Source organism: Sus scrofa, unplaced genomic scaffold (genome assembly GCF_000003025.6).
Source record: "Sus scrofa isolate TJ Tabasco breed Duroc unplaced genomic scaffold, Sscrofa11.1 Contig59, whole genome shotgun sequence".
NCBI lineage: Eukaryota > Metazoa > Chordata > Mammalia > Artiodactyla > Suidae > Sus > Sus scrofa.
Genome location: NW_018085257.1, coordinates 1,642,763 through 1,659,052, shown reverse-complemented (window position 1 = coordinate 1,659,052; position 16,290 = coordinate 1,642,763). Strand labels below are relative to the sequence as shown.

The 16,290-nt window shown below is 39.6% G+C and overlaps 1 protein-coding gene across 1 annotated transcript; it reads right to left on the bottom strand.

Annotated features, from left to right (window-relative positions):
* Positions 1-7,379: 7,379 nt before the first annotated feature.
* On the bottom strand, positions 7,380-9,136 carry LOC110258960 (olfactory receptor 1J4-like). The gene has a single exon (XM_021082247.1). It carries the CDS (start codon positions 8,581-8,583, stop codon positions 7,639-7,641), a length of 945 nt encoding a protein of 314 aa, XP_020937906.1. The 5' UTR covers positions 8,584-9,136; the 3' UTR covers positions 7,380-7,638.
* Positions 9,137-16,290: the final 7,154 nt, after the last annotated feature.

The following is a 16,290-nucleotide window of genomic DNA, read 5'->3' as shown; positions in this document are numbered from 1 at the left end:
ACAATTGGGAAGTGCTGCACTCCTGTGGAGCAAGACACCCAGTACCCTCCATCCTAGGGAAGAGCTCTGTGGATGAGGAGCACCAGGGCAAGCCCTGCCCAGCCACAGGAAGAGCACTTCTACTGTGGTGTGTACCTGCTAGTCCTGCCCACACTTGGGGAGTGCTCCCTTGCCTCAGAGCAAGCTGGCTACCCTGCCTGCCTTCAGGAAATGCCCCACTGCCTCAAAGCAGGCCATCCAACACCTCCCATGCTTGGAAGCACTCCACAGCAGCACCAGGACCAACCCTGCCCGACCATGGGGAGTGCATCTCCACCATAAAAAAGAAAAACACAAGCAACATGAAGAAGTTCAGAAACCATTCCCAATTAAAGCAACAGGAGAACTCACCTAAAGCTGTCAAAAATGAAACAGACCTGTGCATTCTGACAGACTTGGAGTTCGAAAGGGAGATAGTGAAAATAAAGAACAAATCAAGAGAGGATATAAACAGTAATGCAGTTTTCCCCAAAAAGGAACTATAAAATATGAGGGAGAGCCAAGAAAAAGTAGAAAATTCATTTGCAGAGATGCAAATGGAGCTAGGCCATTAAAATCCAGAATGCATAATGCAGAGGATCGAATTAGTGACATGGAAGATAGAATAATGTAAATCACCCAAACAGGACAGCAGACAGAAAACCAAATGAAAGAAGCATGAAAGGAATATAATAGACTTATGGGATAATATAAAGTATGCCAATCTATGCATAATAGGAATTCCAGAAGGAGAAGAAAAAGAAAAGGGGATTGAAAATATATTTGAAGAAATTATCACTGGAAATTTTCTAAACCTAAAGGATACTGAGTTAAACATACAGGAAGCACAGAGGGCCCCAAACAAGTTGAACCCAAATAGACCCACACCAAGACACATTATAACAAAAATGGCAAAAGTTAATGATAAAGAGGGGATCCTAAAGGCAGCAAGAGAATAGCAAAGTGTCACTTATAAGGGAACACCCCAAATCAACTATCAGCTGATTTCTCTACAGTAACTCTACAGGCCAGGAGGGAATGGAAAGAGATACTTAAAACACTGAAAGGAAAAAAAAAATGCCACCTAGAATACTCTATCCAGCAAGAATATCATTTAGAATAGAAGGAGAAATAAAAAATTTATCCAATAAAAAATAGCTAACAGAAAACAGCAATACAAAACCCATTCTAAAAGAAATACTGAAAGAGCTTCTATAAATTAAAAAAGAGAGAGGGGAAGAACTAGGATGGAGGAAACAACAATCTGAGAGCACTCACTTAAGCTAGCACAGAGAACTAATCATGAAGACGTTTAAAATAAATTTTTTAAAAAAATACATCAAAAACATAAAACGTGGACAAGGGGCAAGGGAATTAAGGAAATGAATAGATTCTTTTTTTTCCTTTTACTTTTTAAAAAAAAATTTATCATGGTAATGAAGGGTTTAAACCCACAGGACTGTCAGGCTAAAACACACAATTATAGGCAGGGGTTAACATACTTAGAAAACGGAGTCAGCACAAATCAAGGACAAACATTACATTAAAAAAAAAGTTGAAAAGAAAAGTACTCGAGCAGAAAATAACTGGAGACTATCCAACCGAAAAAAAAAAAAAAAAAAAAAAAAAAAAAGAAAGGAAGAATGGAGAATCATAGAATCAGCTGGAAAAGGAGGTTTAAAATGACAATAAATAAACGTTTTCAATTACCACCTTAAATGTCAATGGACTGAATGCTCTAATAAAAAGGCACAGAGTGGCTGATTGGATCAAAAACCTTCAATCTGCTGTCTACAAGTGACTCACCATGGGACATAGTTAACATATAGATTGAAAGTGAGGGAGTGGTAAAAAATGTTTCATACCAATGGAAAAGAAAGAAAAGCATGACTTGCAATACTTATATCAGACAAAACAGACTTTAAAAAGAAGGACATAAAGGTGGGATGGGATTAAGATGGTGGAATAGAAGGACTGGAGCTCAACTTCTCTCCTAAAAGCAACAAAATTCACAACTAAAGGCTGAGCAATCTCCACCCAAATGGACCAGAAACCTTAAAAAAGATACCCTACCCCAGAAGAAAAAAGGAGGCCACGTCAAGAGGTAGGAGGGGTGAATTCATGATAAAAACAACCACATACCTCCTGGGTGGGAAGCCCCACAGATTGGAAACTAACTGGCTCAGAGAGATTCACCTACAGGAGCGAGAGTTCTGAGCCCCACATCAAACTCTCACGTGTAGGGATCTGGCACTGGGATTAAGAGCCCCTGGAGCATCTGGCATTGAAGACCAGTGGGGCTTGTGTGCAGGAGCTCCATGGGACTGGGGGAAACAGAGACCCCATTCTTAAAAGGTGCACAAAGACTTTCATGTGCACTGGGTCCCAGGACAAAGCAAAGTCTCCATAGGAATCTGCGTCAAAACTGACTGCAGTTCTTGGAGTACATCCTTGGAAAACAAGGGTGAATGCGGCCTCTTGTGAGGGAAGGACATTGAAAGCAAAGCTCTTGGCAATATTCAGCAGCCTGCCCTTCTCTGGAGGTGGCTGTTTTGGGAAAATCTGTCCCCACCTATCAGTCAGTGCTGAGAAGTCCCAGGACAAACAACAATCCAGGTGGGGTCACATCCCCACCCTTCACTAAACAGGCTACCTAAAGACCCCTCAGGCACACAGCTGCCTCTAAGCCCCACACACCAGAGGGATTAGAATCAGCTCCACCTACCAGTGGGCAGGCATCAGCCCCTCCCATCAGGAAGCCTATAGCAAGCCCCCATACTGACTTCAGCCACAAGGGGGGCAGACACCAGAAGGAAGAGAGGCTACAACTCTATTATCTGTAAAAAGGTCACCATGCCAAAAACCTATAGAAGTGAAAAGACAGAGAAGTATAATTCAGAAGCTGGAGAAAGGAAAAACTCTAGAAAATCAGCTAAGTGATGAGGAGATTCTCAGCCTCCAGGAAAAAGACTTTAGATTGTTGATGCTAAGATGATGAAATACATTGGCAATAAACTGGAGGCAAAGTTTAATAACTTACAGAAAACACTGAGCAAAGAGATACAAGATATAAAATGTAAACAAGAGGAGACGCAAAATACAATAACTGAGATAAAAATTTCACTAGAAACAGCTAACAGCGTTATACAGGAGGCAGAAGAACGAATAAGTGAGGTGGAGGACAGATTAATAGAAATTATGGATGCAGAACAGAAAAGAAAAACGATTGAAAACAAATGAAGTGAGACTCAGAGAACTCTAGGACAACATTAAATGCACCAACATCCATATTATAGGGGTGCCAGAAGGAGGGGAGAGAGAGAGAAGGGGACAGAAAAAAATATTCCAAGAGATAATAGCCGAAAACTTCCCTCACATGGGAAAGGAACCACTCACTTATATCCAGGAAACACAACAAGTACCATATAAAATAAACCCAAGGAGGAATACACTGAGATAGATATTAATCAAACTGACCAAAATTAAAGACAAAGAGAAGATCTTTAAAGCAGCTAGGGAAAAGAAGCAAATGACATACAGGGGAACCCCAATAAGGTTATTGGCATATTTTTCAGCAGAAACTCTGCAGACTAGAAGGGACTTAAATGATAAACTTAACATGAGGAAAGGGAAAAACCTCCAACCAAGATTACTTTACCCAGCAAGGCTCTCATTCAGACTTGAAGGACAAATCAAAAGCTTCACAGATAAGCAAAAGCTAAGAGAATTCAGCAACACTAAACCAGCCATACAACAAATACTAAAGGAACTTCTCTAGGCAGAAAAGAAAAGACAGCAACAGGAAACAAAAATGCCACAAATGACAAGGCTCAACAGGAAAGGTATATATACAGTAAAGATACAAAATCATCCACGCACAATTATACCACCAAAATCAGAAATCATGAGAAGAGGTGGGTACAAATACAGGACACTGGAGATGAACTTGCAATTAAGAGAACAACAACTTAAAACAATCTCATATACATATAGACACATATCAAAACTTCAGAATAACTGCAAAACAAAAATCTACAATTGATACACAAAGAAAAATCAACTCAAATACAACACTAAAGATAGTCATCAAACCACAAGAGGAGAGAACAAGAGAAGGAGAGAAAAAAGAGCAACAAAAACAAATCAAAAGCAATCAATAAAATGGTAATAAGAACATATATATCAAAAATTATCTTAAATGTTAATGAACTAAATGCCCCAACCAAAAGACATAGACTGGCTGAATGGATATAAAACCAAGACCCATATATATACTGTCTTCAAGAGACCCACTTCACTTCTAGGGACACATATAAATTGAAAGTGAGAGGATGGGAGAAAATATTTCGTGCAAACAGGGATCAAAAGAAAGCTGGAGTAGCGATACTCATAACAGACAAAATAGACTTTAAAAGGAAGAATACATTAAGGGACAAAGACGGTCATTACATAATGATCAAAGGATCATTCTAAGAAGATGATATAACAGTTTTAAATATCTATGCACCCAACACAGGTTCACCACAATATATAAGGCTACTGCTAACAACCGTAAAAGGACAAATCGACAATAACACAATAATAATGGGGAAATTTAACACCCCACTTGCTGCAATGGACAGATCACACAGACAGAAAAACAATAAGGAAACTCAGGCCCTGAATAATGCATTAAAACAGATGGACCTAATAGATATTTATAGGACAGTGCTTCCAAAAGCAGCAGAACACACATTCTTCTCAAGTGCACATGGAACATTCTCTAAGACTGATCACATCCCAGGCTACAAATCCAACCTCTGTAACTTCAAGAAAATTGAGATCATATCAAGCATCTTTTCTGATGACAACACTATACGACTGAAAACCAACAACAAGAAAAAATCTGCAAAAAACACAAACACGTGGAGACTAAACAGCATGCTACTAAACAACCAATGGATCACTGAAGAAATCAAAGAGGAAATTAAAAAAAAATACCTAGAAGCAAATGACAATGAAGATAAGACACTCCAAAACTTATGGGATGTGGCAAAAGCCATTCTAAGAGGAAAGCTTATAGCAATACAAGCCCACCTCAGGAAACAAGAAAAAGCTCAAATAAAGCTAACTTTACATCTAAAGCAGCTCAAGAGAGAAGAACAGACAAGACCTAAAGTTAGTAGAAGGAAAGAAATAAAGATCAGACCAGAAATCAATGAAATGCAAATGAAGAAAACCATAGAAAAGATCAATGAAACGAAAAGCCGGTTCTTTGAAAAGATCAACACAATTGATAAACCCTTAGCCAGACATATCAAGGAAAAAAGAGAGAGGACTCAACAATACAATTAGAAATGAAAAAGGAGAAGTAACAACGGACATCACAGAAATACAAAGGATCATAAGACACTACTATATGCAACTATATGCCAATAAAGTGGAAAACCTAGAAGAAATGGACAAATTCTTAGGAAAGTACAATCTTCCAAGACTCAACCAAGATGAAACAGAGAAGATGAACGGACCAACCACAAGAACTGCAATTAAAACTGTGATTGAAAAACTTCCAACAAACAAAAGTCCAGGACCAGTTGGCTTCACAGGCGAATTCTATCAAACATTTAGACACGAACTAACACCTCTCCTTCTGAAACTATTTCAAGAAATTTCAGAGGAAGGGATACTCCAAAACTCATTCTGTGAGGCCACCATCACCCTGATACCAAAACCAGACAAAGATACCACAAAAAAAAAGAAAACCACAGGCCAATTTCACTGATGAACTTCGATGCAAAAAATCCTCAACAAAATACCAGCAAACCACATCCAACAATACAGTAAAAGGGCTGTACATCCTGTTCAAGTGGGAGTTATCCCAGGGATGCAAGGGTTCTTCAGTATCCACAAATCCATCAGTGTGCTACACCACCTTATCAAACTGAAGAATAGAAACAATACGATCCTCCCAATAGACACAGAAAAAAGCCTTTAACAAAATCCAACACCCATTTCTGAGAAAAACCCTTCAGAAAGTGGGCATAGAGGGAACCTACCTCAACATCATAAAGGCCATATATGACAAACTCACAGCTAACATAATTTTCAATGGTGAAAAGCTGAAAGAATTCCCTCTGAGATCAGGAACAAGACAGGGATATCCGCTCTCACCACTACACTTCAACATAGTTTTGGAAGTCCTAGCCACAGCAATCAGAGAAGTAAAAGAGATAAAAGGAATCCAAATTGGAATGGAAGAAGTAAAACCATCACTGGTTGCAGATGACATGACACTATACCCAGAGAATCCTAAAGACTCTACCAGAAAACTGGTAGAGCTCATTCATGAATTTGGCAAAGTCACCAGATACAAAATTAATACGCAGGCATTGATGGAATTTCAACCTACAAACAATGAAAGATCAGAAAGAGGAATTAGGGAAGCAATCCCTTTTACCATCACATCCAAAAGAATAAAATACCTAGTATCTTCTCAACAGCAAAATCCAATTTATGGGGAAACGTCAATCTTCCTACAATAGGAAAATTTGGCAATTGGATTGACTACTCTGTGCTCCCCTACTGTCCCCGGCAAATCAAATTAACATTTATTTATGTTTCAGCAAACCATCAAAAGTACTTTAATAATGAGATACTGCATTGAGAAGATAAGCATTCTGGACTTTACTAAAACTAAACATTAGAAATTAATGTTTGTAGTTCTGGAAGCCAAGAAGCCAAGAATTGGAAGCCACCTAAATGTCCATCCATAGAAGATGGAATAAAGAAGATCTGGTACACACATGTAGTGTACTACTCAATATAAAAAAAGAATAATACAATGCCTTTTGCAGCAACCTGGATGTATTTAGAGTTTATCTTATTAAGTAAAGTAAGCCAGACAGAGAAAGACAAATATCCTATGATATTACTCATATGTGTGATCTAAAAAAAATGATATAAATGAACTTATGCACAAATCAGAAACAGACCTGCAGTCATAGAAAACAATTAGGCTTGCAAAAGTGGAAAGGGAGTGGGATAAATTAGGAGGTTGGGATTAACACGTACACAATGCTATATATAAAATAGATAACTAACGAGGACTAGTTGCATAGCATGGGGAAATATACTCAATATTTTTGTAATACATATAAAGAGAAAGAATCTGAAAAAAAATATAATTGAATATCTTTGCTATACACTTTAACACAACATTATAGGACAACTGTACTTCAAATAAAAGTTTTAAAAAATTAAGAAACCAATGCCCAAGAATAGATGTCCATAATAAAATATAAATATATATATGTATATTTCCAAAAATTGTGAAAATCCAAATATAATAATAATATAAAACGTTGCAAAAAAAAAAACAAAATTAAAACAAACACATGCATACAAAAAATTGATGTTTTGAAGACCACAAGTTGAATGCATGTTGTGGGTAATGTCACATTTAGGGGTATGAAGGAATAAATGGACAAGAGATATGACTAAAGGGAATGATATTGAGCTAATAACAATGACCAATTAAGGGATACTTAGGAAAGTGCTAGAGAAATGGGTGATCAACACAAAATTTTTAAGGCAATTACTGAAAATGTCAGTGAGTGAAAGGAGAACATGTTTAGGTGATTCTCACTTGTCCAAAAGGTTACTGTTTCTGAAAAGAATCCCCAGTGCCAATTTCATGTCTCTGTTTCTCAGGCTGTAGATGAAAGGGTTCAGCATGGGGATGACCACTGTGTACATCATGGAAGCAATGATGTCTTTGTCATGGGACTGGCCTGATGAGGAGGAAAACGACACTGCCATCATTGTCCCATAGAATAGACACACCGCAGAGAGGTGGGAGCCACAGGTGGACAAGGCTTTGCAGATCCTTTTAGTAGAGGGGACCCTCAGGATGGAAAGACCAATGTGGCCATAAGAGACCAGGATGCCACTCAATGGAAAAATGACAACTGCAGACTCTTCAGTGAATATGACCAGCTCATTGAGAGAGGTGTCTGAGCAGGACAGCTCGAGTAGTTTGGGGAGGCTACAGGAAAAGTGGGGAATGATGCTGTCAGCACAGAAGGATGCCTGGCCCAGCAGGAGGGTGTTAGGAAGGGCACTGGAACAGGAGAGAATCCAGGAGCCACTCACCAGCAGAACACAGAGTCCTCCTCTCATGACAGAGGTGTAGTGGAGAGGGTGATAGATGGCTATATACCTGTCATAGGTCATCACCATGAGGAGGAGATTATCAACACAACCAAAAATCATATAAAAATACACCTGTGAAGGGCACACTGGATAGGTGATGGGCGGGTTCTGGGTTTGCATGTTCATCAGCATCTTAGGGACAGTGACAGTTGAAAAGTAGATGCCTGTGAGGGCCAAGTGTCTGAGGAAGAAGTACATGGGGGTGTGGAGGCGAGGATCCAGCCTGATGAGCAGGATGATGAGCAGGTTGCCCAGCACTGTGGTCAGGTACATGCCCAGGAACAGGGCAAAGAAGCCCTGCTTCTCTGTCTGGATGGGGAGCCCCAGGAGGAGGAACTCAGACACATGGCTCTGGTTCCCCCTCCTCATGCTCATTTTCTCTCTTCTGGGAATGAAGAGTATTGGGAAATGTCAGGAATTTAGAAGTACTGAGCATAGCAGTTACCACCTGGTCACATGGTTTCTCAGAGTGACTGTGTCAGTGTACAGATAGGTCTTAGTGCACTGCAATCATGCACTGATGCCTCATCCATTCTGGTGAGAGCAGCACAACTTGCTTTGTCTGAACACTGACTATCATATGGAGAAAGTATATGACTTCAATCAAACACTTCTGTGGAAGTAAGTAATAGCTCATTCTTTGTTCTACATAGTGGAGTCACTATGATAGACAGTAGGGAGAGAGTAATAAATAAGACACAGTCCTTTCAATGGATCTACAGTCAGGCTGCTTATGTGTTTGTGTCTGTCTTACACAACTATTCATGGATGAACACACACACACACACCACTTAAAATATTATTGGGAAATTGGTGTACCATGTACAAAACGAACTGACCAACACATAACTCACTTCTTCTCATTAGAGGGACTACAATAAGGAAGGAAGGAAGGAAAGAAGGAAGGAAAGAAGGAAAGAAAGAAAGAAGGAAGGAAGGAAGGAAGAAAGAAGGAAAGAAAGAAAGGAAAGAAAGAAAGAAAGAAAGAAAGAAAGAAAGAAAGAAAGAAAGAAAGAAAGAAAGAAAGAAAGAAAGAAAGAAAAAGAAAAAAGAAAAAAAAAGGAAGGAAGGGAGGAAGGAAGAAAGTGTCAAACATTATGACAGTCCCTCAAAAAATTAAACATAGAATTACCATATGATTCAGAAATTTTACTTCTGGGTATATAACCAAAGGAGTTAAAGCAGGCGCCAAAGAGTTATTTATACAGCCATGTTCAAAACAGCGTTATTCACATTAGCCAATAGATGGAAACAACCCATGTCCTTTAACAAATGAATGGATAAGTAAAATGTGGCCTATATATTCAATGGAATATTATCAACCTTAAAAAGGAAATAAATCCTGACAAAAACACAACATGAATGGCCCTTGAAGACCTTATGCTAAGTAACATCAATGCAATCACAAAAGTGTAAATACCACAAGATTCCATTTATATGAGGTAGATTAATTGTCAATTTAATAGAGTCAAAAAATGGAATGGTGACAGCCAGGGGCTGTGGTGGAAGGAAAATGGGTATCTAATATTTAGTGGGTTTAGAGATTCCATTTGGGAAGATTAAAAATTTCTTGGAGTTCCTATTCTGGCTCAGTGGTAATGAACCCAACTAGCATACACAAGGATGTGGGTTCAATCTCTGGCCCTGCTCAGGGGGTTAAGGATTCAGTGTTGTGGTGAGCTGCAGTGTTGGTAGCAGACACGGCTGGGACCCCACATTGCTGTGGCTATGGTATAGGTCAGCAGCTGCAGATCTGGATCAACAACTAGCCTAGGAATTCCCATGTGCCATAGGTGCAATCCTTAAAAAATTCTGAGCTTGGTGTTAATAGATGCAGACTATTGCCTTTTTAATAGATTAGCAATGAAATCCTGTTTTGTAGCACTGGGAACTACATCTAATCACTTATGATGGAGCATGAAAATGTGAGAAAAAAGAATGTATACATGTATGTATAACTCGGTCACCATGCTGTACAGTATAAAATTTATGAAACACTGTAAACCAGCTATAATGGAAAAAAATAAAAATGAATATATAGAAATGGGAGGCAAGATGGTGGAAGAGTAAGAGGACACGTTCACCATCTCCCACATTAAAAAAAAACACACATCTACATGTAAAATGACTCACACAGAATATCAACTGAATGGTGACAGAAGAACTTAAACCTCCAAAAAGGGCAAGAAACTCTTGACATAACTAGGTAGAACAAAAGAAGAAAAAAAGAGAAAATGAATCAGGACGGGACAAGCATTCCTGAGAGGGAGCTGTGAAGGAGAAAGGCAACCCACACCCTGGGAAGCCACCTAACCCTCTGAAAAATCAGCAGAATCAGAGGGATCTCAAAGATACTGAGGAAAACATCAAAATCAAAGTGAGAGAAGCACAGATAATCTGAACCACTTGTGCAAACACCACAGCAGGAGAAGCCCATGTTGGTGGCTCAGTGCTGAGACTTAGACTCTGGGCAGTCCCTGCGAGCTGGCTGGTTGGGGGTGCAGAGACAGCCTACATGTCAAGGAAGCAGTGTGTCATGCTGGGGGGTAAGTGGTACACTAGGGCTGGGGTATGGAAAGCCAAGGCAGAGGGAACATGGGAGAAGGTCCAGACCCACAGGAGACATAAGGTGCCATTACTGGGGCAGAGAGAGGAGAAAGGGTGGGCCAATGCCATAGAAAACTCCTTGTGTCCCAGCATGCCCACGCTTGACCCTGCAATTGCAGAGGGGAGACTGTCCCTGGCACAGCACACCACCCCTCCTGAAGTGGCTCATATACACTCTGGGCAGCACCCTGACCTGCAAGAAGCCACTCACCATGTTGTAGCATGCCAAGCCATGCCCCAATCTGGGGAAAGTCCTGCACTGCTCAACATTCCTCCAAGCTGCCCTGCCCAACCCCACAGGAAGCCATGCACTGCTTTGCCTCACTCATGGCCCTGCCTCAACCAGTGAGAAGCCACACACTGGGGCTTTGCAGTGCTATGGGTGTGATCCAGCCTGCCCTCAACCTGGGGAATCTGTGTGCTGCTCTACATAGCACCCTGCTCCCTTGCCCTGCCCCTGTGAGAAGCTGCATGCTGATTTGAGGCACTCTGGGCCCATCCCCTATCCATGGGAAGCCCGCATCACTCCAGGCCACCTCACCTCACAGGAAGCCATGCTACCCACCCTAGACTGTGCCTCTCATGTGCAGCCCTCATGACCCGAGGTCTATTGCTGGCCCACCATAGACCTCATGTCTTCAGCAGTGGGAAGCCGCTTGCTAGCCCATGATGGACTGGACCTGCTGGTTCTGGGAGCAAACCAAAGCCAAACAACCATTTATGGTTAAAACTCTCACCAAAGTGTGTATAGAGGGAATATACCTTAAGATTATCAAAGCCATTTATGGCAAACCCATAGTAATTATAATAGAGAAAAGCTGAAACCTTCACACTAAAATCTGGAACAAGACAGAGATGCCCACTCTAACCACTCTTATTCAACCTAGTACTGGAAGTCCTAGCCACAACAATCAGACAAAAAAGAAATAAAAGGCATCCAAATTGGAAGTGAAGTGATAAAACTCACTGAATGCAGAGGACATGATACTATATATAGAAAACCAGAAGGACTCAACCCAAAAACTACTCGAACTCATTAACAAAATCACCACAGTAGCAGGATATAAGATCATCATTATGAAATCCATCACATTTCTGTATACTAACAATGAAATATTAGAAAAGGAATACAGAAATACAATACCCTTTATAATTAGACCACAAAGATCAAATACCTGGGAATACACCCAGGTATATTCCAAGGAGGTGAAGGACTATATGCCAAGAACTATAAGACATTAATCAAGGAATTTAAAGATGTACATAAATTGAAAGTTATTCCATATGCCTGGATTAGAAAAATTAATATTGTAAAAATGGCCATAGTCCCCAAAGCAATCTATAGATTCAATGCAATCCCTATCAAACAATCCATGATATTTTTCACAGAACTAGAACAAACAATCCAACACTTTATATGGAACCAAAAACACCCAGAATCACCAAAGTAATCCTGCAAATCAAAAAATAAGCAGGAAGCCTAACTCTTCCAGACTTCAAGCAATGTTACAAAGCCAGAGTCATCAAGACTGTATGGTACTGGTACAAAAACAGACTGACAGATAGACCAAAGAAACAGAACAGAGACCCAGAAATAAACTTAGTCAATTAATCTTTGACAAAGGAGTCAAGAACATAAAATGGGAAAAAGATAGTCTCTTCAGCAAGATTGCTGGGAAACCTGGACAGCTGCAAGCAAATCAATGAAACTAGAACACACCCTCACACCATGCATGAAAGTTAACTCAAAATGGCTTAAATATTTAAATATAAGACAAGATACCATCAAACTCCTGGAAGGGAACATAGTCAAAACATTTTTTGACATCAACCTTATGAATATTTTCTCAGGTCAGTCTCCCAAAGCAACAGAAATAAGAGCAAAAATAAACCAAAGGGACCTCACCAAACTGAAAAGCTTTTGCACAGCAAAGGAAACCCAAAATAAAACAAAAATACATCTTGCAGAATGGGAGAAAATAGTTTCAAATGATGCAATGGACAAGGGCTTCATCTCTAGAATATACAAGCAACTTATACAACTCAACCACAAAAAAGCCAAGAACCCAACTGAAAAATGGGCAAAGGACCTGAAAAGACAATTCTCCAAGGAAGATATACAGGTGGCCAACAAGCACATGAAACAATGCTCAACATCCCTGATTATTAAAGAAATGCAAATCAAAACTACCATGAGAAACCACCTCACACCAGTCAGAATGCCCATCATTAATAAGTCCACAAAAAACAAGTGCTGGAGGTGTTGTGGAGAAAAGGGAACACTCTTGCACTCTTGGTGGGAATGTAAGCTGGTACAGCCATTATGGATAAGAGTATGGAGATAACCTTAGAAATCTATACATAGAACTACCTTATGATCCAGCAATCCCACACTTGGGCATCTATCCAGACAAAACTTTCCTTAAAAATAACATATGCACCCGCATGTTCATTGAACTTCTATTCACTAACAGCCATGAGCTGGAAACAATCGAAATGTCCATCTACAGATGATTAAATTATGAAATGTGTTATGTATACACAATGGAATACTACTCAGCCATAAAATATAATGACATAATGCCATTTGCAATGGAACTAGAAACACTCATACTGAGTGAAGTAAGTCAGAAAGAGACAGACAAATACCATATGATATCAATCATATCTGGTATACAATATACAGCACAAATGAACCTTTCCATAGAAATGAACATCAAGGACTTAGAGAAGAGACTTGTGTTTGCCTGGGGGGAAGGGAGGGAATGGGATGGATTGGAAGCTTGGGTTCAAGGGATGCAAACTATTGCTCATGGAATGGATTTACAATGAGATCCTGCTGTGAAACACTGAGAACTATGTCTAGATACTTACAACACAGCATTACAATGGGAGAAATATTTATGTATATATGTATGTATAACTGGGTCCCCATGCTGTACAGTGGGAAAAAATTGTGTTGGGGGATATAACAATAAAATAAATAAATAAAGACCATATCATTTTTTATTCCTCATATCCCTCTGGATGGACAAGAGTCCACAGGCTACCTTGAACCCCTCCCAAAAGCAGTTTGTTTCTCAGACTCAGTCTGTCTTAAAATATTTCTTAAATCCTATATTTCTCCATAAATAATTACTGAGAATCTTTCATAGAATCAAACACTCCTAGCCTTCAGCAGTACAAAGTACATGTGCAAATCATTTCAAGCTGTTCACTGCATCTCAGTACCTGAGGATTCCATTTGCATATGATCTGGTACAGGACTTGAACCTTCTCTGTAGGTCTTCCTTCCATGTATTCTCTTCTAGGGGTCCTTGATTATGTGAGGAGAGATTTCCCATATAATCAGATCTGGGGCTCTCATCTCCTTTTGTTCTTATCTCCTTATCTACCCCTCTAATTCTGTTGACATCTACTCTCCTAGACTATGGGCCATTGACAGTCTCCCTAAGCCATTGACATCTGCCTCTTTTGTGTCCTATGAAATGTCTAGATAATATCCTATACTCCTCATGATCAGATTTTACAGGAATCTCATTTAAGAGTCTCAGGCACCCGATGACAGTGTTCATGGACATGAGGGAGGCTGAGATATGAGATTACCTGTCCATCTATGACCCCTCTGATATCTTGAACCTGCTGCTCAAATTGGCCCAATCAGGTCACCTTCAATACTCATTCTGATGCCCCAGGAATCATAATCCACACGCAGTGAATTACATGTTCGGGTCCTGTCTGGGGCTGGACTAAGGCTATTCCCACAGGCCAGAAGCAGACTAGGAGATGAGACTGGGTCCCATCCAACCAGAATCCTTCCCACTGTATGCAAGTTTTCCAAATTCTTCATCTCTTTATATATCTTATCAACACCCATCCCTAAAGTTAAACTTCAGGTACAATAGGTCATCCATGTTAAATAAGTTACTATGATTTTGACATTAAGATCATTCACACTGAATTTCAAATTATTTCTAAGTCTTTGCGTTCTGGTAGTTTAATGTATATAATATATGATTTTAATTGGGATCTGTGCAGGGGTCAGGTGATGAGTTTCCTGGGACCCCGTAACTATTTAGGGTACTTGCCTTCCTCTTGCTTTTTTTTTTAAAGCAGATGGTCAGAAACTTGCTCTATTATGTACTTAAGACTATTACAGCTATAAAAAATTGTTGAAAGTGACTAGCCCTCCATTCCATTCTTTTTTTTTTTTCAATCCAGACAGGGATTGAATCTGAACCACAGCTGCAACCAACACCAAAGTTTTGGCAATGCCAGATTATTTAACCCACAGCACCAAGCTGGGGATTGAACCCACAGCTCCACAGTGACCTGAGCCACCGCAGTTTGATTCTTAAGCCACTGTGCAGGGAGCAGGAGTTTCCTCCATTCTGTTCTTAAATATAAGTTCACAGACCCAGAGGCCAAAACTAATCCTTATTCTACCACCTACTACCCATCAACTATCAAGATTGATTAGTCAAACCTCAGTGGCATTCTCTGCTCAAAATATAATCTTCTCTGGATGTGCAATGACCTTGTGATTTGGCTCTCTGTCTCCAGGTTCTCCAATCCATTTGCAAACCACCTTACCCATTGGTTACCTGAGTCATCTTTATAAAATACAATCATAACCTTCTTTATGTTTAATCCCCATTCCAGCCCCAGCCCAGGTCCAGTCAGTGGCACTCAATCACTTGCAAGACAATGTCTAAACTCCCTAACAGGGTATCCTACCTCCTTCACAGTAGAGTCCTTGTCTGCTGGGCTGGTCTCACTTTTTTTTCTGATAAGAAATTAATCATATTTGGTTCAAAAGACAATCACAGCATTTGTAAACAAAAAGCCTTTTTCAGTCTGACTTGTTTCACTAAGCATAAAACTCTCTAGGTCCATCTATATTAATGCAAATGGCATAATTTTTATGGCCTAGTAATATTTCATTGTGTGTATAATCTCTTTGAGTTTCACTTCTTGATTTTCACTCAACTCATACACTCATGGGCTTTAGCAACATCAAGTTTTTTACATCTCTCCAAATTTACTATGCTCATTCAATGCCATGTCTCACTCTTCCTGGACTGTTATTGCTCCCATTATGCATTAAAATCCTGAATGTCCTTTAACACCCAGCTGCAGATGAAATGAATGAAAGCCTAGGGTTCACAGGGGATGAATCATACAAATAAATTCACATCTTCAAGTAAGTAATTTTATAAGTTCTTAAACTTAGTACTAGAGTAGTGTCTTGGTCATTTTATAATCTATCTATCCAATAAGTAAATCACTAAAAAAAAAAAAGATTGAATTAAATGAGTTAGTCCTACACCTCTGTGTGGTCAAAAAATACATAACCTCAATCTAATTATGAGAAAATATCAGGAAAAACTCAAATTGGGAAAGCTCCTAATGATGTCCAGGCAAATCAACTCTATCCTCCCTCATGCTACCACCATTTATAATACATATTTTCTT

Excerpts from the sequence above, each read along its gene's own strand:
- LOC110258960 (XM_021082247.1), bottom strand. The coding sequence starts at position 8,583 with ATGAGCATGAGGAGGGGGAACCAGAGCCATGTGTCTGAGTTCCTCCTC.